Consider the following 22,583-nt stretch of genomic DNA (forward strand, 5'->3'; position numbering starts at 1 on the left):
GTATAAAGCACTGAATGCTCTTGTGCCACATTATTTTAGTGAACGTTTGATCAATTATGATCCGCTTTACCTACTTGGATCAAAAGGTACAGGCTATTTGTTGGTACCTAAAATAATAAAGACTAAGGCAAAGTTTTTTCTTACAAAGTTCCACAATTATGGCGCAGCCTTTATTTTTCCAGGAGACAGACACAGTCTCAGCATTCAGGGGGGTTAGATCTTTTTCTCTACGGAGACTCAACTTACACCCTGATCACCTTGATTAAATAATGAGTGCTTAACAATCTTTATTTTCTCTTTTACTGTCACCCCTCCTCTCTCTCCCTCTTTTCTCTCTTTCTGTCGAGTAAAAATGCCCCTGAGGTTCCAGTGACCAGTGTTCCTATCCTTCCTTCTCTTCAGATCTGCCTGGTCATTCTCGATAACCTACGACAAATGGAGTCCTTCTTAATTGGAGACCGCTCTATGCAGCTGGGGATGGTTCTGCATTTATGCATCAATTACAACACACCTCAACAATGGAACTGCAATTAATGGACATTCGGTGCCACCCAGATGAGGATGTGTTCCTCTCAAGGTTTTTTTCTCATAGCATTTCAGGGAGTTTTTCCTTGCTACAGACACCTCAGGGATAAACAGTTGGAAGGAATTTACTTACAGGCAATAAACTTACACATTTTTTTTATATAACCTTATAACCAATTTAACTGTGTAAGTCTGCTTAGAGACAATTGTAAAAAGCGCTATACAAATAAAATTTAATTGAATAGAACTGAAATTAACCGTGCGCAAGCAATATGACCATGTAACCTTAAATTAAATTGTGCACACAACATTTAAGAAAAAAATTAAAAAATATATCAAATAATTATAATTATATATATATATATATATATATATATATATATATATATATATATATATATATATATATATATATATACATATATTCAGTCGTGTCCTTTTCAACGATCTATAGGCTGAATTACATTATTAGAGAAGAAGCTAAAAAAAGTTGCATCTGTGCACCTGTATTATAACTGAAAGGGTCAAAAAACACATCAACTCTTGAACACAGACATGTTTATACATATGCATATGCAAACATTATATTTAACCCAGTCTTTTTGCATAGTACTTTTTGTGTATATAATCTTCACCTTCAGCTCCATTCTGAAACTAAGACGTGACCTTTACACCTCACTGAAAACATGTAGTTGTGTTTTTCCTGAATGGGCCATATTTTTTTATTATTATTTTTAAACAGCAGGGGGCCACAACATATACAGTGTATATATATATATATATATATATATATATATATATATATATATATATATATATATATATATATATATATATATATATACAAAATAAAATATAAACCAATGTTATATATAAGCAGCTTGGTGACTCAGATTCTGAAGATAGTAGTTTATGATATCCTTGACTTACACTTTGGCTGTCTTCACCTGAATCTGCAGACAAAATACAAAAACTTGTTACAAGAATAGTTATAACAAATTTTTTTTAAATCTATTAATGGGTGAAAATCTACATTGAAAGTTCTGGTAGATATTAACTGCACTGCACTGCATAACAGAGTCAACGGGGCATTAGGGTTGGGGACAAAAAGTAATGACAAGAACTATTTTCAGTTTATCGCACCCTTCAGTCATTCAAATTGTAAAATGATGGTCACATTCAAAATATTTTTTTTATATTTTTTCCCCTGCTGTCTTTATCTTGCTCTGCTAATGTAGCTATTTCTGTGAAAAACACTGGAAGCTGCACCTGCACTCTCTCGCAGTTCCTACATTGACTCCCACTGACATGCTGGGTTGACTTTTTCTGGACAGACAACATAGAATGTCTTCTTTATCATTTCTCATCTTCTTTAGTGACTTATGTCCTTTGAGACGTAAGTTAGTGTAGAATAGGTACTTGCCACTCAAGTTTAAGCAGACGATGATGATTAAAACGTATTGTGTGAGCAGCAGCTTTTAGGAGATGGTGGTAGAAACTGGTTTGTGCATTAAATTATAAATACAATGATTCAGCTAGTAAAGTACTGGGATTTTTATCAGCAATGAGTGATAGGACAGAGCTGTCTTGCCATGTTTGAGGCCAGTGCTTGTCACCGAACAGGGGATGCCCCTGTTCCTCAAAGCTTGTTGACGCCTTTGTGCCTCTCTAATCAGCAAAACAAAGCTTGGGTTGCCTATTAATATATTCAGATCTCCAGTAGAAGTTGAATAATTAACATTAATGAAAAATATAAGCACAAAAACATCATTGTTTTTATTTATTAGGATGCAGAATATCTATGTCCATCCACAAACACGTATCCCTTCTAATCTCAATAGATAATCTGTAAATTATTGTATTTTTTTTTCCAAGTGTCATGATATTCTGGGATACTTTTCATACTTTATGCTCTCATTTGCAATTCGCATTGCTTTATAGGGATCAGGGTGTTTTCTATATGCAAATAAATCTGTGTACAAAAAGACAGGCCTGTGTCACTCATTTTTTATCTTCTACCAGAGAATGAAACGTCACTGATAGAGAACTGGGAAAGCATGGGGATATGCAGCGTCTCTGAACTACACCATGGCACTTTTATAAATAATAGAGTTCAAATTAAACTTAAATTACGTTGGAAAATGTTACTTTTTAAAATGTAGAATGATAAAGGCAATAGCGAGCAAATGTATTTAACACCACGAAGCATTAAAAAAAAAACACCAGAGCTCTGAGATAACAAGCAAATCACTTGACCTGTGGGCGTGGTTACAGCCTACCTGTGTCAGGTGATATTTCGATTTACCTGTAACTCCCATAAGTTTGCTGCCTTACCTGTGCTTATAAGGTGTTGTTTGAGTGTGTTTTCTTACGAAAAGTTCGAGTGTAAAGACCAAGATCTATAAAGTCTCATTAAGCTTTGAGGATAGAAGTTATGGTCGGTATCAAGTCCTATGGAAATTAATTAGTTTCTTCAGGAAGTCGGGAGCATCTAAACGTAAGTGCAGTGTTTACTGTTGATTATTATTCTTACCGATAATGTAGGAACTATGGAATATAATCAAAATATTGAGCCACACGTTAGATCCACGTTGATCTACAAAATCCGCTTGTGTGCTTAAATATTTATTGACGATACTAACATGCTCAGTCGTCGAAAAAAAGTTGCCGAACCGCGGTTTTCGTTTTACATTTATAACGTCTCCATTTCACATGAAGTTCTTATGTGATGTATTTTCAGCATATATGGGTGCGCAATGTAGCCATGGCATCGTTAATGCATCCTGTTAGTTTCCTGCTGGGTGTCTGGGTGTATGTTTCACAACTTGTACAATATGATGCTGAATCCCCTTTTGTGTGATCAGAGCACTGTTTCCCTTTAGAATTGCACTTTACTGACGTTTTCAGGGGTCTTTAGACGTCCATGACCTATTAATATATTCTGTGCTATCTTCTTCAGCATAAAACATATGAAACAAACATATCAGCATTTAATTAGACTTTTTATAGACGTAGCTGAACTAAGATCAAAATCAAGCTGAGCTTTATGACACAAAATGCGTGGACCATTTGTAAGATCTTTTCGTACGAAATACTCCAATAGTACGCAGAATGTCAGAAGGCTACAGACTATCCGTCCTTTCAATTGGTGTATTTGCTCTTAAACCACAATTTCAATTTAAAGCCTGAATACTCTTGCAGTTCCAAAGTTTATTTTTTTTTGTGCCCTCCATAGTTTATGGCTCATGCAGGCTCAAGAGGATAGAGCCATTTACCTGTTTTTTTTCCTTAATCCATCAACTGTGCTTTTCTACAGTCTCTAGGAAGCAACGATATGTCATGGTCGATTCCATCCAATTTCCACTTCTGTAATTGGATTAATTAAATATTTACAATTACTTCGGTTCATGCTTCAAATTAAAATATGGTGACGAGGGTACAGAGTGCTTATTAGGCTTTGGTAGATATAACTTTACTAATAGGTACCTTAAGCTAAAGTATGTACTTAACATGAAGTTGTTGAATAAAATATGAAAACATTCATAATTACCATATGAATAATAGAATTCAGTGGTATGTCATTTTGCAATTAATCCAAGATTCCATAAACTGCTCTGCTCTTTCAGAGAGACCCCTCCTCCAACCCTCTTCATGAATGTTGTCCTATACCAGAACTAACTGGCCTTTCAATTCATGTTCATGCTATTTGGTTCTATTGACGTTCAACAAAAGCTTAATGAGTACCCACTTCATTGTGATTATTGTCCAGTTTCATGCATGCTGTATGAAACTCCCAGGCTTCCTGGGCAAAAGATAACCTGCTCTCAGATTTCACCAACGTAACGCTATGGTGATTGAACACACATCTCCCTTGTGAGGATTAAGCGATGAATAGTGTGTTCATTCATCTCAGACTTCAGGCAGTGCGATTAAGCATTTTAGTGTGATTTGAACATTGTAGGACTCTTTCAGTGAAAATTTGTTTTATTTAACTAAGTTAATTTAAGTACTTTCTGCTTCACTCTGTTTCTCTCCATTTCTCTTAATCAGTGTTTCTCTCTCTCTCTCTCTCTCTCTCTCTCTCTCGCTCTCTCTCTCGCTCTCTCTCTCTGTGTGCTATTCTGCCTGTCTCTCTTTATCTCTTTTTCTTCCCGTCTCCCTCCCTTTCTCACTTGCTCTTTCTCTCTCCAGAGAGAATGCCCTTGCTTCAGGGTATGATGGTGCTACGTCACAGACAGACACACTCTGCACAGAGAAACATGCTGTCTGTCCTTGAATGAATCCTTAGCCATCAGGTGAATGAGGCTTAGTTTTTCTTTCTCTACACCTGCTATCAGCTTGTTGTCAATAGAAGGCATGGTTTAAAATAAGCAAAAATCTAATGATTTGGAAATGAGAGAAAAAAAGAGATTTCTAAGTCTATAATATGAAAGGTCATCTAAAAATGACCTGATAAGTCATTAGACTAGATTTTATCCAGCTAGTCTAAACTGAAATCTGAATGTGTTAAATATTTTTGATACAGATATAAAAATTGTTATTTCCATGCAAATGGGGGATGCTTGTAAATGTCTGTGTTTTAAAAAAGAAATATAAAACCTTTGTTTTTTGCCATTATAGCACCTCCATAATATCTGGATCTACAGGTTTGGCTGGACTTAGAGTTTTATGTCTGGTTAGTGTTTAATGCGCATATCAGGTAACTAAATCATTCTTCTAGATAAATCCAGTATATTGTATTATACTATGCGCTGATATTCAATACTGTAAATACGGATTCAAGCATATACTTCAGACTCAAGCAGTACATTTGGATCAAGAAGTGTATAGAGGGTCTGTGTTAACAGTGTAGGACCTACATTTTCTGTAAAGGGACAATGATGTATTTTAAGTAGGTCCCATGAGGCAGGAGCATTGAAAATGAGTTTGCTCCACTTGTTGCTGTCCCCAATGTATCTTCTCCTGCATAGCTTGGTCTCCATGGGAATCGGGGGGGAAGGGAGATCAGGTGTCCTGGCACTAACCTCCTCTCCCAGTCCGGACACTGAGAAAGGCCTGTTTGTTCCCTATTTAGGATGTGACAGTGAAGAGACAATGAGTGCAGTCTCTGAGAGGATGGGAAGAGAGGACAGAGGTATGGGTAAGGAGGGAGTTGGATACATGTGGAGGAATAGTGAGCCATGGGTTCTCAACTCCAAGATCTTTTAAAGTATGTCCCAGAAATGAAGATATGTTCCCTTTTTCAGCCTCTGCATTTCTTTGTAGTGTCACAGACAGTAGTAGGTGTTACTCTATAATCTCATAATTTGTACATCTGTAAATCTTGCGGTAAAATTCCCAAACCAAGTATACATGGCTTAAAATTTACCACTGGGTATGAATATGGTAAAACCAACTTATCTGTAGTAATCATTCAATGTGTCCCTGCCAAAAGTATGTGGATACCCATCCTAATGATTGGATTAAAGAGTTTCAGCTGCACAACATAGACATCCAATTCCAATAGATAAAGAGTGGTAGTAAAATGAGTAAAACTGAGGAGCTTTATATGAGGCAGTCATACTATGCCACCTTAGCACTGGGATTGCCACATGCTGAAGCATGTACAGTAGCATGTAAAAATTGCCTCTACTCTGTTGTATCACAAATTCTTGAGAGTTCCAAACTGACACTGGAAGCAACATCAGCATACAAACTGTTCATCTGCAGCTTCATTCATTGGGTTTTTTTTTTTTTTTTTGGCTGCACACAAACCTAAGATAACAATACCAATGCCAAGTGTAGTAAGCCAGCTGGAGAGGAGTAAAGCACTTTGCCACTGGACTCTGAAGTAGTGGAAATCTGTTCTCTATCTGACTATCTCTTGGTCTGGCATTCTTAAATCTAAAAATGCTAATGACTCTATGGCACATACTGGTCACTAAAATAAAAACCGAAGCATAGATCAAAAAGATGGATCTTGTGATGCTCTTGGTTTCTCAGGCAGTTAAGGATGTGTTTATTGAAGTATGAACACAATCAATTATACAGCTCAATCAGTCAGCCCTGGCTTTTATTTTATTTTAACACTCTTTGCTAAAAAATAAAACGGCGACTAATGCATTTTGTCTTTGACTTCTGAGCACTCCCATTAAGCTCATGTGTTAGGAGGTTGTTTCAAAGTCAGAGTAATTAGGTCATTTTTATATGCCATTGAGAAGCAATAGTGATATTCCCTGTTAGACATTCTCAATGACTGTGTGCATATATATGCATGTGTTCTGCACCAGTGAAGAGTCATCTGCAAAGTTAGCTTGGTGCCAAAAAATAAAACCAAGATAAAGAGCATGGAGTGATTTGAACTTTATTGATGCCCTGAGCCTGTCATTAGTTTTTATTTGTCTCACAGACGGGAGTTGAGTCATTGCTGCCTCACCTTTTGTCCAAGGCTAGATCCCCAGCAGTGTGAGTGTTTATTCATCTCAAGCTCATTCAAATGCAGGCTGTGTTATGGAAAAGTACCCAGATGCACCTGCTTTGCCTAAGCAAACTCAAGCTCTGGATATTGTCTAAATAAGAGATAAGGTATTCGTAATGTTTGACTATTTTCTACTCTACATTGGTCTAATGTTTGCCTTTATTATTAGTTTAATTTATGTCTGAACTGGCCCAAGAAAACAATTGTCAAAGCATGTGCAGGATGTTTTCCGGAAAGACCATCGTGCCACTGAATGGGTTGACTGAGGTATAGGTGTGTCATTTTGTATTACACACCCAAATTGTAGTAGTACATATGAGAACATGAAACACCTTGTCCTGGATATTGGACAAGTTAAATTTTTTCCAATACTGAAAATGTTGCTAGAATCTGGGCTTTAAAAAAAACAACAGAGTTCAACATCTGTCTTACCTGCTAGTGAGATTAGGAGTGACCTGTATACACTGTTCATATTAGCACTAAATTTTTCCTCTGGCTGGAATAAGACTCTGCACAGTTTGTGTAAAACGAAACCACAGATTTCGATTTTCAAGTCCAGCACCTTAAGACTCGCTTCAATAGCTTAATGGGTTCCACTGTGGAATGCTTGCTGCATAGCTGTTCTTTTAAACCCTGAGAAATTAAAGCAATTTCAACAGAGCCAGAAGCCTGAGTATATCTGTGGTGCAAGCAACTGGGGGGAAAAAACAAGATTACTGATAAATGATGGCTTTATGTTAACCTTTGTTGAAGACTGATGGGAGCTGAAGACTTTCAGATACCAAGTTATGATTGAAGACAAGTCTGTTTACAAACCCAGAAATAGTCTGTCCTATTATTCCTGCATGGGGTGTGACTAAGAGAGAGGATTAACCTTGTGCACGGTCTGAGACACTCTAAATTATCCTGTGTGCTGAAAAATAGGCTGTGACTTTAGCCATAGATACTTGAGTGCAGCACTTTTGATTGACAGAGGCTATGGCCCTATGTGGCCCATCTTGCTCTGTCTGGCACATTTTGGAGGTATGAAAGCATGGACAATCAATTTGGTTCTTTCCCCTTACAGAGTTGAAGTGGCATCCTCATAACTCATTGGGTAATGTGTATAAGGCTGATTCATTGGCATTGATGGTTGAAGTTGTATTCCAAAGTCAAGGAGCATTTATCTATTTGAATGTCTGAGTTTTTGTACAATGGTCATTTATGCAAAGATTAAATTGGTATCTTCTCAGACAATGATTTTATGGGTAGAAGGTTAAAAATTCAAACCAGCTTCAACTAAATTAATGTTTTGATGTAACTAACTATTTTACTAATCACATTTAGATTTTTCTGTTAACTTCAGCCCCTTTGCAAGGGAGAGAGAGAAAAGGAAAGAGGTTAATAAGTCATTAACATATTGGCCTTAATTCAGTTTAGCCCTTGCTGGCCTAACATTTGCCCTTAATTTGGCCGAGGTCATCTAAGGGGCTAAAGATATCTCTAAGTTTTTATCATAAATTTAACATAAGAAATTGATTTTCAGCCTAGTATAAGATGCAAGACTGTGAAATTACAAGGGTAGAAATGCTGGAAAGCTTGATTTAGGGATCTTCTCCCAGCTTCCTTTTAATATCTCTAGACCAGAATAGTCTAGTAACCAAATCTACAGTTAAATATAGTTTAGTAGGATAGTTTTAGATCGTGTTAGGGGTCTTAATATAACTCTAATTTCTTCTAAGAAGCTTAGACCTAAAGACCCAAACCTGGAAAGCCAAACTTGCTTGCATCATTGTTTTGTTTTTATTCTCTGACTATGTGTGTGAATGTTGTCTAATCTTGCAAGGACATATCCAGGCCTTTATGCCTGCAGAGAACATTCATCCAAATTTCATAGAATTAAACATAGAAAGAGTTTGATTGTACAGACTGACTAAAGATACAGTTAATGAATAATGATAATAATAAATAACCCTACAGGAACTTCCTGTGTGATGAGTGTCATTGAGTCATTAATTAGCTTGACATTTGACAATTAAGACAACCTTATCTAAAGGGGTTGCAAAACCTTGGGATATGTATGCGCTTAAAACGTGCACTTCTAATTACACTCTTTTATTTTACTGACCCAGATAAATGAAAGAGGGAGTACCAAAAAAATTTAAGCACATCAAAGAAATTTGTTGATTTTGATTGTTTTTCTCTTATTGACCTCTCATCCTGCTGTTTTCTTGCCAACAGATGATGCTGGGTGATGCCAAGGAAAACGGTGCTTAAAGACACTCAGATTTGCTCACAGACACTGATAAAGGGGAACAATGAGAAGCCGAGCAAATTGACAGCATGAGTACTCAAAAGGCATTTGGTTGGTACACTGAAGCATTAGAGTTGGTTGATGACCACCCAGACCACGACAATCTACAGAACTCATTGTCACTAACAGACTTAAGCCAAGATGACAGATTCTCCCTCGAAGGCTGTGTTCAGTACGTAACTTGTGTCTAGAGAAATAAGTATGCTGTGCATTGACCATTAATCATGCTTAGGTTATGATCTGTGTTTGTATTTCCTCAAATGGTTTAATGGTGTCATTAATCTTTTTACCTGTGTATCAGATTGGAGAGGAGGTGGAGGCTCTGGCACAAGTTTATGAAAGACTATTCTTGTTTGGATGATTGGTTGCGACTGGCAGAGAAGTTAGCTGCCTCCCCAAACTCCAGTCATGTGCTATACAACACAGCAAAAGAGGAACTGCAGAAATTTGAGGTGAAATGGCCACCACAATAAATGCCTAACCAAAGACAATAAAAGTGTTCGTTTTCTGGGTGAGAGGAACCTGGAAAAAAGTTTGCATAGTCTGCATGATGCAGGCGGCTATCCTAACTCATGTTAAACAGTGCTTAATACTACTATGTAAGAGCCTAAAATCTAGGATCATTTGCATTAAAACTAATTATTCCCAAAAATTGTAATTATAGTGCATTTTATAATTTGAACAGTGTTGAATAGACATCCATACCCTCCCACATGATTTTCCCCAAATACATATATTGTATTTGGGTTTTTTTATTTACATTGTGTTTTTATTCATAACTCATCAGTTGCAATTCTGTCCCCAGAGTCTACGCACTGAGGCTAGGCTGTGCTTGGCCCAGCTTGACAGCCTGAACCAGACAAGTCGCATCCTGTTGGGACTGTTCAAGGGATCTATGAAAACCAGACTGATGGATATGACTAAAGAGTGTGGTCAGCGCTGGGACCAGCTGATCAGCACTTTGGACACAGTGTGTCGTCGGTTGAGGGTACATGGGGCTTCAATATTTCTGCATGAAGAGGGATGTAGTTATTTATGTACCTCTGAAAGCCTGATGAGATAAGACAACTGATTAAGAATGTTATCCCTATTTTATTCTCATTCTTAATATCATCAGTTTCTATTATGCCTGTCCTTTACCGCCCTTTTTTTTTCTTTTCTTTTCTTTTCTTTTACATTTCAGCCATAGTCTAAATACTGTTAGTCTAGTCTGAGTCTAACCTTGTCAGATTCACACGTCTGTAGAATGAGCACTCCCCCCCCCCCTCAGGTGTAAAATTTTAATTATACTGCATTAAATAGTATGTGGACAATCAGAGTCCTGCAGTACTGACTTTTCACCTCTGTTTTCTAAAGCACTTTGTGGTCCAGCGGGAGGACTTTGAGAGGCAGCAAGAGGAAATGGCCATCTGGCTGGCTGACATGGATTTGAAGCTGACTGAGGTGGAGCATTTTTCTGAAATGAACACTTGTGCCAAAATGCGACAACTTCAGGTACTCATGAATTTTTCACCAAACGGCGTTTATCTACCAAAGATACATAGAAACAACATATTTAAGTCCACTGAAGGACATTTGAGCTTCAGCTGAGTGGATGCTCTCTTTAATCAGTGGGTTTCTTATTTCATGCAATATGCATACAACACACAAATGTAATTTATATAAGACAATCTAATTTATGCACATGTGAAAGCTAACAAAAGAAGGACAGGCTACAGTTTTGAGGAGGAGTATGACTGTACTTGCTATAAATTCTCATGTTGCCTATGTAAATATTACTTATCTAAATAACAGTTAAGGAACATGTTATTTGTTTCCAGGTAAAATAGTCATGCTCTAACTTGCACACAGCAGTCAAATGCATATTTAATTGTACAAATGCAGCAAACCTGAAATTGAGGACAAGAGCAGTTGAAGTTTTATAAATAAGTGGTATTGAGTCTGATAGATCCACACTGCTATAGGAATTTTCTTTTTACTATGTGTCTCTTGTTGTTTTTCAGGGTTTCCAGGAGGCAGTGGCTGAAAGTGCGGGACGACTAAATGCACTGCTCCAGCAAGGGGAAGAGTTGATCCAGAGAAGTGAGCCAGCTGATGCCCAGGTCATAGAGAGCCAACTACAGGAGCTTCTCCTGTACTGTGCTCGTGTCTTCCAGGGCCTAGGTCATCTTCACACACGGCTTCTTAGCATGAGACTGGTAATCATTAGCACAATACACACAAAAATACAAATGCATACATTCCGAAAATTATTTGGCTCATGTGTCAAATATGATTGCCTTTTTCCTGAGCGGTTGAACTTTGCAATGATTTTAGGGTCTATACAACACTAAAAGATGTTTTGTTATGCGGCTCTAGGTAATATATTACAACTAATTATATTGTCTCTGTTTTAATATATACTTTAACTAGATAAAAATGTTTAGATTCTGGGAAAATTGTATTGTTCGGGTTTCCTATTTTGTAATTGTGCTCAATCATGTTTTCATGTAATTTCTCACAAATTGGCAATACACCACAATTATGTAATGATAAAGATTCTTTCTGTTGCATGTTCTTGCACAAAAGGGGTAAAAATTCATGAATGCACCCCCTAAATAGTTTAAATTGCTGCCTTGTAGCTAAGCATGCCTTGTACAATGCATGTACTGTCTATGTGAATTAGTTTTCTGTGTAGGCCATTGTCTTCGTGGGCTAAAGCACATCGTGCTAAAAATGTACTGCACTGATGTTCACTTTACAGCAGGCATGTAAAGGTTATGGTGTCATACACTGGACATCCTGTAATGAATTGTCAGTGTGTGTTTCCCACAGCTTTCCAGCATTTGCGTGAGAACTTCTGCCTAATAATAAGTAATCTGTCTTAAATAGTTAGAATATTTATCCTTAGTGTTCTATCTAAATTTGTAATGTGGGCACTCTGTTCAGCTTTTAATCTATAAAGAGCTTAAAAGGGTAATATTCCTTAAAAGTTTTTTTTTTTTTAAATAAAGTTCATAAATATTATTATAATATTTACAATATTGTGTTCTAGAATACTTTTGGAATAATCTTTCTCCTTGTAGAGAGAAATCAATAGCTTAAAGGCTAAAGATGAGCAATTTAGTCTTACTCCCTTGAGTTATCTTCACATTGTGGATGGGGAAATGCTTTTACTATGAAACATGGCTGTGAGTTCAAGTCTAGTTCTAACCTTAACCCTGGGTTTTTTTGCTTTTTGCTTTCTGATCATGATCATTCAAGATTTTCTTTTTCTTATTTCTTGATGATGATCGTTCACCACTATCCTTCCAGGTTTTTGTAATGTAGTGGACAGTTCTTATCCCAAATGTAGTAGTTTCAGCTTTAATCATCTTATTTGTTTTCTTGGTTTGATGCAGTCCAATAATTTGAACTTTCTAAAAGACCTTTTCTCAAGACCACAGATACAGTGAGGAAAATAAGTATTTGAACACCCTGCTATTTTGCAAGTTCTCCCACTTAAAAATCATGGAGGTGTCTGAAATTGTCATCGTAGGTGCATGTCCACTGTGAGAGACATAGTTTAAAAATCATATATTGTGATTTCTGGATTTTTTTTTTTAGATTATTTATTTGTATGATACAGCTGCAAATAAGTATTTGAACACCTGTCTATCAGCTAGGATTCTGACCCTCAAAGACCTGTTAGTCTGCCTTTAAAATGTCCACCTCCACTACATTTATTATCCTAAATTAGATGCACCTGTTTGAGGTCGTTAGCTGCACAAAGACACCTGTCCACCCCACACAATCAGTAAGAATCCAACTACTAACATGGCCAAGACCAAAGAGCTGTCCAAAGACACTAGAGACAAAATTGTACACCTCCACAAGGCTGGAAAGGGCTACGGGGAAATTGCCAAGCAGCTTGGTAAAAAAAGGTCCACTGTTGGAGCAATCATTAGAAAATGGAAGAAGCTAAACATGACCGTCAATCTCCCTCAGACTGGGGCTCCATGCAAGATCTCACCTCGTGGGTTCTCAATGACCCTAAAAAAGGTGAGAAATCAGCCCAGAACTACACTGGAGGAGCTGGTCAATGACCTGAAAAGAGCTGGGACCACCGTTTCCAAGGTTACTGTTGGTAATACACTAAGACGTCATGGTTTGAAATCATGCATGGCACGGAAGGTTCCCCTGCTTAAACCAGCACATGTCCAGGCACGTCTTAAGTTTGCCAATGACCATTTGGATGATCCAGAGGAGTCATGGGAGAAAGTCATGTGGTCAGATGAGACTAAAATAGAACTTTTGGGTCATAATTCCACTAAATGTGTTTGGAGGAAGAAGAATGATGAGTACCATCCCAAGAACACCATCCCTACTGTGAAGCATGGGGGTGGTAGCATAATGCTTTGGGGGTGTTTTTCTGCACATGGGAGAGGGCGACTGCACTGTTCTAAGGAGAGGATGACCCGGGTCATGTATTGCAAGATTTTGGGGAACAACCTCCTTCCCTCAGTTAGAGCATTGAAGATGGGTCGAGGCTGAGTCTTCCAACATGACAATGACCCGAACACACAGCCAGGATAACCAAGGAGTGGCTCTGTAAGAAGCATATCAAGGTTCTGGCATGGCCTAGCCAGTCTCCAGACCTAAACCCAATAGAGAATCTTTGGAGGAAGCTCAAACTCCGTGTTTCTCAGCGACAGGCCAGAAACCTGACTGATCTAGAGAAGATCTGTGTGGAGGAGTGGGCCAAAATCCATCCTGCAGTGTGTGCAAACCTGGTGAAAAACTACAGGAAACGTTTGACCTCTGTAATTGCAAACAAAGGCTACTGTACCAAATATTAACATTGACTTTCTCAGTTGTTTAAATACTTATTTGCAGCTGTATCATACAAATAAATAGTTTAAAAATCATACATTGTGATTTCTGGATATTTTTTTTTTTTAGATTATGTCTCTCACAGTGGACATGCACCTACGATGACAATTTCAGACCCCTCCATGATTTCTAAGCGGGAGAACTTGCTAAATAGCAGGGTGTTCAAATAGTTATTTTCCTTACTGTATGTCTTACCACATAGCTGTTTATTGAAATTAGAAGGTACTCGCTGTATCAGTTTAGGTTAAATAACTTCTTGCCAGTTTTAACATTAATTTTTATATATACACCAACCAGGCATAAACATTGTTAACTTTATGACTGCTGAGTGAATAACACTGCTTATCTCTATATCATGGCACCCGTTACCTCAAAGTTGATATGTTACAGTGGGGGAAATAATTATTGGATCCCCTGCTGATTGTGAGTTTACCCCTTACAAAGAAATTACAGTCTAGAATTTTTATGGTAGGTTTATTTTAACAGAGAGAGACATAATGTAAAATAATCCATTAAAATTATTTTTAAGAATTTAAGAAAGGTTATAAAATAATTTTGATCGAGGGGAAACGAGTACTTAATCCCGTACTCCCATACCAACCAGCAAGAATTCTGACTCCCACAGACCCAAATTAGTCCTGTCCCTTTTAAGATAGTACTACTGTTATCAACTCGTTATGTGTATAAAAGACACCAGTCACAGAATCAACCTCTTCTATTCAAAACTCTCCACCACCAGGGAAATACCAAAGAGCTGTTAAAGGACATCAGGGACAAGATATAGTCCTGCACAAGGCTGGAATAGGCTACTAGACAATCAGCAAGAAGCTTGGTGAGAACGAGACGACTGTTGGCACGATTATTCGAGAATGACTTAAATTATATTTCTTCCAATCACCCTCGCTCTGAAGCTCCATGCAAAATCAAACCTCATGGAGTAATGATGATTCTGAGAAAGATAAGGGATCAGCCCAGAATTACATGGAAGGAGCTTGTTAATGATCTCAAGTGAGCCAGGACCACAATCACCAGGAAAACCATTGGTAATGCACCAAGGCCCTTCTGCTTGGCACATAAATAGGCCCGTCTGAAGTTTGTCAGTTAACACCTGAATAATCTAGTGAAGGCTTGGAAAATGTGATGTGGTCAGATGAAACCAAAATTGAGCTCTTTGGCATCAACTCGCCTCACCGTGTTTAAAAGCAAAGAATTGTTGAATATGACCCCAAGAACACAATCCTCACTGTCAAACACTGAGGAGTAAACATTCTGCTTTGGGGCTGTTTCTCTGCTAAGGGTACAAGAAGACTTCACCACATGAATGGAGCCATGCACTGCAGAATCGTGGGTGAGAACCTTCTGGCCTCAACCAGAACACTGAAGATGGGTTGTGGATGGGTCTTCCAGTATGACAAAAAAACATACGGCGAAGGCAACAATCTGATGGTCTTGTAGCTTTTTCCAGCCTTGTGCAGGTGTACAATCTTGTCCCTGACGTCCTTTGACAGCTCTTTGGTCTTTCCCAAGGTGGTGGCGAGGTTTGAATGGAAGAGGTTGATTCTGTGACTGGTGTGGCAAGCGCCAAATTTTGATGGCCAGAAGAATGGGTCAGAGCATCTCCAAAATTGTAGCTCTTGTGGGGTGTTCCAGTGATTCAATGAAGTAACAGTGGTGAACCGGTGACAGGGTCATGGGCAGCCAAGGCACATTGATGCACATGGGAAATGAAGGCTGGCTTGTGTGGTCCGATTCAACGGACTAGCAACTGTAGCTCAAATTGATGAAGAAATTAATGCTGTTAATGTTCAATAGGTTAGGACAGTTTTTGGCAGCAAATGGGGGACCAAAACAATATTAGGCATGTGGTCATAATGTTTTGCCTGTTCGGTGTGTATATGTAATGTATGTCATTAGAAGAAAGAAATATATAATTTAAAGACATAATTTATCCTACATTTGTATTGCTTATTCATATGCCTACAGCGAAGCAGAGATGAAACAATAACCTCTAAAATGGTGAATTACAAGTGCTGTTGAAGCAGGAAATGTGGGTGTTGAGTGTCTTTTCTTTTATAGGTGTTTGAGGAGGACTTAGTTCTGTGTCCAGATTCCGGCTGTCCTTCTGAGACATTGCTTGAGGAGGAAAGTGTTAAAGACCACAGTCTTGCACCACCAGTTCAGGGTAACCCCTCTCAGGTTTGCCCAGAACAGCTGGTTCTGGAGTGGGACCCCTCAGTGGATATTGGAGGCTCTATTTCTCATGATATGGATTCTTCCTTCCTCAGTGCTGATGCAGGTGGATATTGAGGTTTAAAAATCACTTTACCTAAAAAATGGATCTAAAATTAGAGTTCAGATTGCTGTCTGTCTTTTTTTTTCTTTCTTTTTTTTTTTTTTTTTTTTGTGCTGTCCTGTAATCTCTTGAATAATCTATTTCTATCTTTTGTAGACCCATTGCGTAATATAATCCCCCATAGGATTTATTGTTTCTAATTTTATAAATCATGTGGCATATCTTTATTGAAGGCATTAGGGAAATTTAAAGATTATTTTTCATTCTTAGGGGTTAACAACACAGAGCAGCGTCTTACTAAGGATCCTTGGAGGAGAAGAGCTTACCTGAGATCTGCAGAGTCATGTCCGACTGCGAAATGTGCACAACACACGGTGAGCCGCCTTCACTTGATGATCATTGTTTGACATGACCAGCTTTTACTTTTACTGTGTACAGCCCAGCCACAGTTAATCAATGATATTATACAATCTAATGGTAATCATTCTAATAATGTACAGTATATCTTATCAGCGTCTCCTTGCATGTTTTCCTCTACATTTTCAGTCATTTGGATGTGAAGTGTTTAATGAAGCGTAGCAGAAGTTTACTAACCAAAACATCATTTGAGTATAAATATGATTTCATTAACCTTCAGGAGTTTTTTTTTATTTTTTTTTTATTTATTTTTTTTTTTATTAAGCATCAGATAAATCTACAAATCTCATTCTGTCTGTTCAATAACTGCAGAATTTGTATTTATAGCTTTATGATTTTATTTAAATTAAAATGCATGTTCTTATCTTACATAGTGAATGCATATCTATGCCAGAAACACATCTTGTTTTCTTCCCAGGTCACTGAATGTAACTTTGATTGTATAGCTCCACCACAGACCCTTGTGCCAGGTAAGGTAGTATCCTCAGATTGGCCCCACTGGTAATTCTTTATAACAGCTTAAGACATGATCAGCTGTCTGTACTGTGCTGCTCTCATTGTGGCTTAACCTAAAAATAGACTTGACTAAAGTGGTTCATTATAGTTCTCATTTAAGATGATGCTGCATACAACCATTGTATTGCATCCAAATCATACAATGCACATTTTATGATACAGTATAACATTTTGGGATTTAGATCCTGAAAAGGATGTATGTCTGAAGCTTAGCTATTTCAAGAATGAATCCTAGGGCAACAAATCTTTTGTACCATTTTGTTCGTCTTAACAGACACTGAGAGTCCCTTGCATGCTTCGTTTTGGAAGACTTCCACCCCAGACTCACATTCCCCTGAGCCTGTCGCCTTTAAATCTGACCGTGTCAGCGCCTGGCTGGTCCAGACACCTCGGCTGTGTTCTAGAGCTGTCCAGACAGAGCATGCACCACAGGTATCATCCACAGACTCTCTGGCAGCATGATCATTTAAAAAAAAATATTTTCCTTACTTTTCACAAGAATATGCTATAATAAAAGCTTGGTAATCACTGAAATATTTTAGTTATCATACAGGAATAGTTATAGCCTATAGTATGTATGTATTCTGTGAAAGGTATTACCCGATTGAATTATCTCCCCCACCTCCTTCTATCCCCCTAACTCTATACACATTGTACACGGATACAACAACAAAAAGATTAAATTGGTGCCACTATACCAGAGCTGCACTATTATTTAGCAGTTTCCAGTTTCATTTCAGTTTTATTTCATTTATTTGCCGTTTACTGTTTATTTTAAATATAAATGTAATGCTTAAAACCTGAACTTGGCCTACACCTAGAGTTGTGACAAGACATGTCTTATATAATGATTATTAAAGACCATTTGAAAGGCTCTTTAAAGTAATTGTTTTTGGGCACTTGCTTGTAAAACAATTCCACACTTTTCAGAGGCCCTTGCATTGGCTTCATCGTTTCAGAATTGTCCCCACAGTGTCACTGGTGTGCATTGATTCACATTGCTGCACAAACTGCAGTCAAGCAGTAAATGCAAATGAAGATTTCTCCTTAAATCGCATTATATCAAGAAATACAGCCATATAATTTAAGCAATAATTCTTTGCTTTATTACAATCTTTTTGCTTCGTTTTTAATGCGTGTTTATGTATGACTCATCACTCATTTGCCTGTGAACAACGTAATTTTTCATGATCTATATGATGTAGAAGAAATGTTTTAATGGCATTATGATAATGATTAAGAAGGAATTTGAGTATTTTTTTTCTAATCCCCTTATTAAGCACCCTGAAAGAAACAATTTTTTTTTATTACATTTGCTAGAACAAGGGGGAGTTTAGGAACAAGAATGTGTTGTGCTGATGCAAAGGGTGATTGCTTGCTGAAGCCTTGGAAGAACTACAGCAAGTGAGAAGCCAATTTAATTTCAATGCAGCTCTCCTAATTTTTCAGTGCTGGCAGTTAATTGGCAGCAGTACATGGCTGGAAAAGAGAGCTGTGGCACTAACTGGCTTTTTAAAGGCTGCTGTAATTGTGGGCACAAACATAAAACAACACAGCAGTGGGCCTAAACACTAGTAAGTAAGGAGTGTCAGGTATGTTTGTACAGGGGGGGTTGGATGAGGGAGAATACAAAGCAATAAAAAAATTTTTTTTAAAAAAGCAGATAAGCCCTTATTAGTTTATTGAGGCTGGTTATGTTTGTTGTTTTTGGTTAATTTTAGTGCAAAGAGGTTGCATACAATGAGCTTTGTGTTGTCCTGCTGTCTCTGGGAGCTCTGTGACTGTGAGCGTTTTGTTCCTTGTCTCCATCTTCACAGCGGTGTTCAAGCTTTTATACATCAGCATCCACACAGGAACACAAGGGGGAGGAGGTGAGGGTAGCTGACTATCTGGAAAATGTGCTTCTCAAGAGACGCTCCTGCTCATCGCACACGAATAACATGTGTTCCACCAAGTCATGTGACCTTCAGTCTCACTCTGCCAAGCATTACTCAAGCACACAGGTGTAGATGAATTTCTCTCTCTCTCTCTCTCTCTCTCTCTCTCTCTCTCTCTCTCTCTCTCTCTCTCTCTCTCTCTCTCTCTTATCCACAAACATCAGACCACACCCATTACACCGGTTGTTTATCCCCTCTTTTTCTGCACCTGGTGACCTCATTCTTCTGGAGTGTAATATAACTGTAAATCACCACTGATTACTTAATACCTACATTTTTAATTTAAATATAGAGTTAGTAGAGTGTAACAGATTTGACTGCTTTTGGTCGAGGCAGTTGATTTTTATGTATTTTGCACCTCTAAACACTCTCTATATAATTGCACTCATAATGTTGTCTGATTGCAAATTGCTCATAAACAGCTGAGCCCCTGTGGGGTTACTTTGCAATCTTGTCTCTCATTTTTACCAGTTGCTATCTTGTCATTATGATCTTGTCTTTCACTTCCACAGCGTATGAAGGGGAGCCTGAACTCCCATGATTCACTGAAGGACAGCAGCTGCACTAAGATGAACTGGTGAGCAGTTTAACAGCCAGATATTTGGCACTGAAGATCAGCATATTGTTTTGTTTTAATAGTGTGTGTGTCCATTCCATTTTTTAATTAAGCATGTATATGCCTAGTGTATTGTTATATGCTGGGTACAGAAGTGTGCACATGTATAGTCACATTTCTCAGCACAGAAAGTGCTACAAGAATTAGTGAAGCTATGATTTTCTTTCAATATAAAGTTAAAGCATTTTAGTAGTTTCAGCATTAAACAACAAACTGCTTCACATTAGTAACAGACCTGATTATTTAGATTCCTTTAAAAATGAATCTGAATGCTACAAATCTATAGGAGGTCCAAAGCTTTGTGATTGAATGTTTAAGTAGACATGTATATTAGAAATAGTCTCCTCTTAAGGTGAGAAACAAGTATCAACTGAAACGCTTATTTTGTAGTAGAACAAAATTTAAAAAATTAAAATTAAAAAAATAATATTATTGTGTTGTCATTTTCCTGTTGCTTCTTCCTCTGTATAGTGGCAACAATGAACACCTCTGGTCACACAGTCTCCTAAAGCTTTTGGAGCTTCTGAAGTCCCCGGCTCTGCTCTGCTTTCTGCTAGCTTTATTCGTGGTTCTGGTCATGTGGTCCGCCTCAGCAGACAAGCAATGCTACCACTCCAACTCTGTGCCTCATTCCTTCCAACTAGCCTTGTGCTATGTCAACGGACCACCTCCAACCTGAGAACTACAGAGACACACAGGGTACCTTTACACCCTGCCACATTTGAAGTGTTCTTACAGTAGAGCACCAGAGACTGAAGCTTGGAGATGTGATACTTTACATGAAGAAAGGACTCAAGCAATTGCACGGTGGTTGGGTGAAATATTTCACACATTAGTCTAGGTTTTATTGGGCACTTTTTGTTTTGTATTTTTGTAGACACAAAGATTTTGTTGGGAGCATTTCATTCAATTAAATTTTGATGTATGTCCATTGCAATAGCCAAGGTTTTATCATTAGTTATACAGGTTTGGTTCAGTACAGGATAACATTTTTGGAATTATAAGCATTCACTGTCTTAATATGGGAATTAAATAATTGTATACCGCACTACCATTTAATTATAATAAGCTAAAAATTATTTATTAATATTTTTAGAAGCAAAATAAATAAAGTATATTAAAACTGTAATTTGTGCTGTGAACTGTCTCCAAAACGGCTGTAATCTTTGGGGAGGTATTTGGAAGCAAACCATTTTAGCCACTTTTTTAGACTTTGCTATCATTGGATCTATAAAACTGTAACAATCCTCAGCTCTATTTCAGATGACTCAACATTTAAGAAATATATTTAATGGTTGTTGTTTTTTTATCTAAATCAACTGCATGCTGTTCTTGTCTGTGAAAAGGTACTTCATTATTTATATCCATCCTCAAAACAGAAACTGCCTGGCTGTTTTTAAAGAATTCCATGATGCATTGGATAAAGGTTTCTAGTCTTTCCCAGCAACATAATATAATCTGTATTCTTTGTTATATTTATTATGAGATTATATGAGGCCACTTTAGACTCAAGAACAGGAATTCCTCAAGGAATTCAAAAACTTGATAAATATGATAAATAATTGTTTATGCCTCCTGCCATGCCCAATGTAGCCTTTACTGTGAAACATTTGAGAGGCCTATCATAATGTTTAAACTGCAGGCTGAAATCAGATTTGGATTTCCCTGTCATTTTTTTAAAGCTATGATTCAAGTAAATTTGTTTGTTAAAATAAGCTCTTAGCCTGGGAATCATGCATTTTCTCCTTTGTTGAAAATGATAAATCAGAAATGGAATGTAAAAGATTTTTCTGTGTTGAGATTTAAAGAGAAATGAGACTATCAGACTGCTTGTCTAAACAAAACCTGTTTTATAGTATGTGTTATGCTGAGATTATACATCATAAGTAATTTAATTTATTATATATTAGAATGCTGTATAATACTTTAATAACTATAATACTTAAAAATATTGACTGGCTTGCCTTAAAGACAAGATCATTACTGTAGAGATGTAGAAAAACAAACAAATTGTTAACATGGGGTGAATGTTTAATTATATTCAAAAATAATAAATAAATGTAAGTAAAATAAACAGCCATGGCTGTGCATTAAATGATACACAATGTGATTCTCTTTGTGGATATATATTCCATGCTGATCTCTTAGTATCTTAGTTAGCAGACACATTGAATAAGGCTTTTGTGCTTCAGCAAAAAATTTCAAATTGAATTAGCGCACAAAAATTCGTAGCTGGAGGAATTTGTAGTTGGCCTTTCAACCTCATATATATATATATATATATATATATATAATGTGTGTGTGTGTGTGTGTGTGTGTGTGTGTGTGTGTGTGTATATATATATATATCTCGATATAGGCCATGCATATAGATAGATAGATAGATAGATAGATAGATAGATAGATAGATAGATAGATAGATAGATAGATAGATAGATATTCATATAAATGCAAAGATGTGGAGAGTAAGATCCAGAAATGTAAGGAATGAGATGGAAGACTGAGCAAATTAAAAATATTTAGAAGCTCAAAACGTTTTCCTTTAACTGACTTTTGTTGTAAAAGCAACTGCAGACAATTTTTATGAGGACAATTACTTTCCACCCCTATAGAAATATATTGAGTGTATCCTAAGTTATATGTGCAGTTAATGTGCTGCTAATTAAATATCAACAATT

The 22,583-nt window shown here is 37.2% G+C and overlaps 1 protein-coding gene across 6 annotated transcripts; it reads left to right on the forward strand.

Moving 5' to 3' along the window:
• The first annotated feature begins 2,788 nt into the window (after positions 1–2,788).
• Positions 2,789–21,856, forward strand: LOC310729934 (nesprin-2). 6 transcript variants are annotated; one of them, XM_083548601.1, is made up of 14 exons: positions 2,805–3,022; positions 4,717–4,820; positions 9,203–9,447; positions 9,577–9,727; positions 10,081–10,263; positions 10,632–10,769; positions 11,279–11,473; positions 16,203–16,422; positions 16,690–16,793; positions 17,255–17,306; positions 17,627–17,784; positions 19,170–19,355; positions 19,802–19,866; positions 20,377–21,856. In XM_083548601.1, exons 3-14 carry the CDS (start codon positions 9,305–9,307, stop codon positions 20,582–20,584), a joined length of 1,803 nt encoding a protein of 600 aa, XP_083404727.1. In that variant the 5' UTR covers positions 2,805–3,022; positions 4,717–4,820; positions 9,203–9,304; the 3' UTR covers positions 20,585–21,856. The 6 variants fall into 6 exon arrangements, with proteins under 6 accessions (XP_083404728.1, XP_083404730.1, XP_083404731.1 ...); XM_083548603.1 differs by having other exon boundaries at positions 20,407–21,856; XM_083548602.1 differs by lacking the exon at positions 4,717–4,820 and having other exon boundaries at positions 2,789–3,022; positions 20,407–21,856.
• The last annotated feature ends 727 nt before the right edge of the window (positions 21,857–22,583 follow it).

The sequence above is a fragment of the Silurus aristotelis genome (genome assembly GCF_946808225.1).
Source record: "Silurus aristotelis genome assembly, chromosome: 8".
NCBI classification, from domain to species: domain Eukaryota; kingdom Metazoa; phylum Chordata; class Actinopteri; order Siluriformes; family Siluridae; genus Silurus; species Silurus aristotelis.

Coding starts and splice junctions, on each gene's coding strand:
- LOC310729934 (XM_083548601.1), top strand. CDS start 9,305: ATGAGTACTCAAAAGGCATTTGGTTGGTACACTGAAGCATTAGAGTTG. Junction 11,474..16,202: donor GGCTTCTTAGCATGAGACTG/GTAATCATTAGC, acceptor TTTCTTTTATAG/GTGTTTGAGGAGGACTTAGT. Junction 16,794..17,254: donor CGAAATGTGCACAACACACG/GTGAGCCGCCTT, acceptor TTTTCTTCCCAG/GTCACTGAATGTAACTTTGA.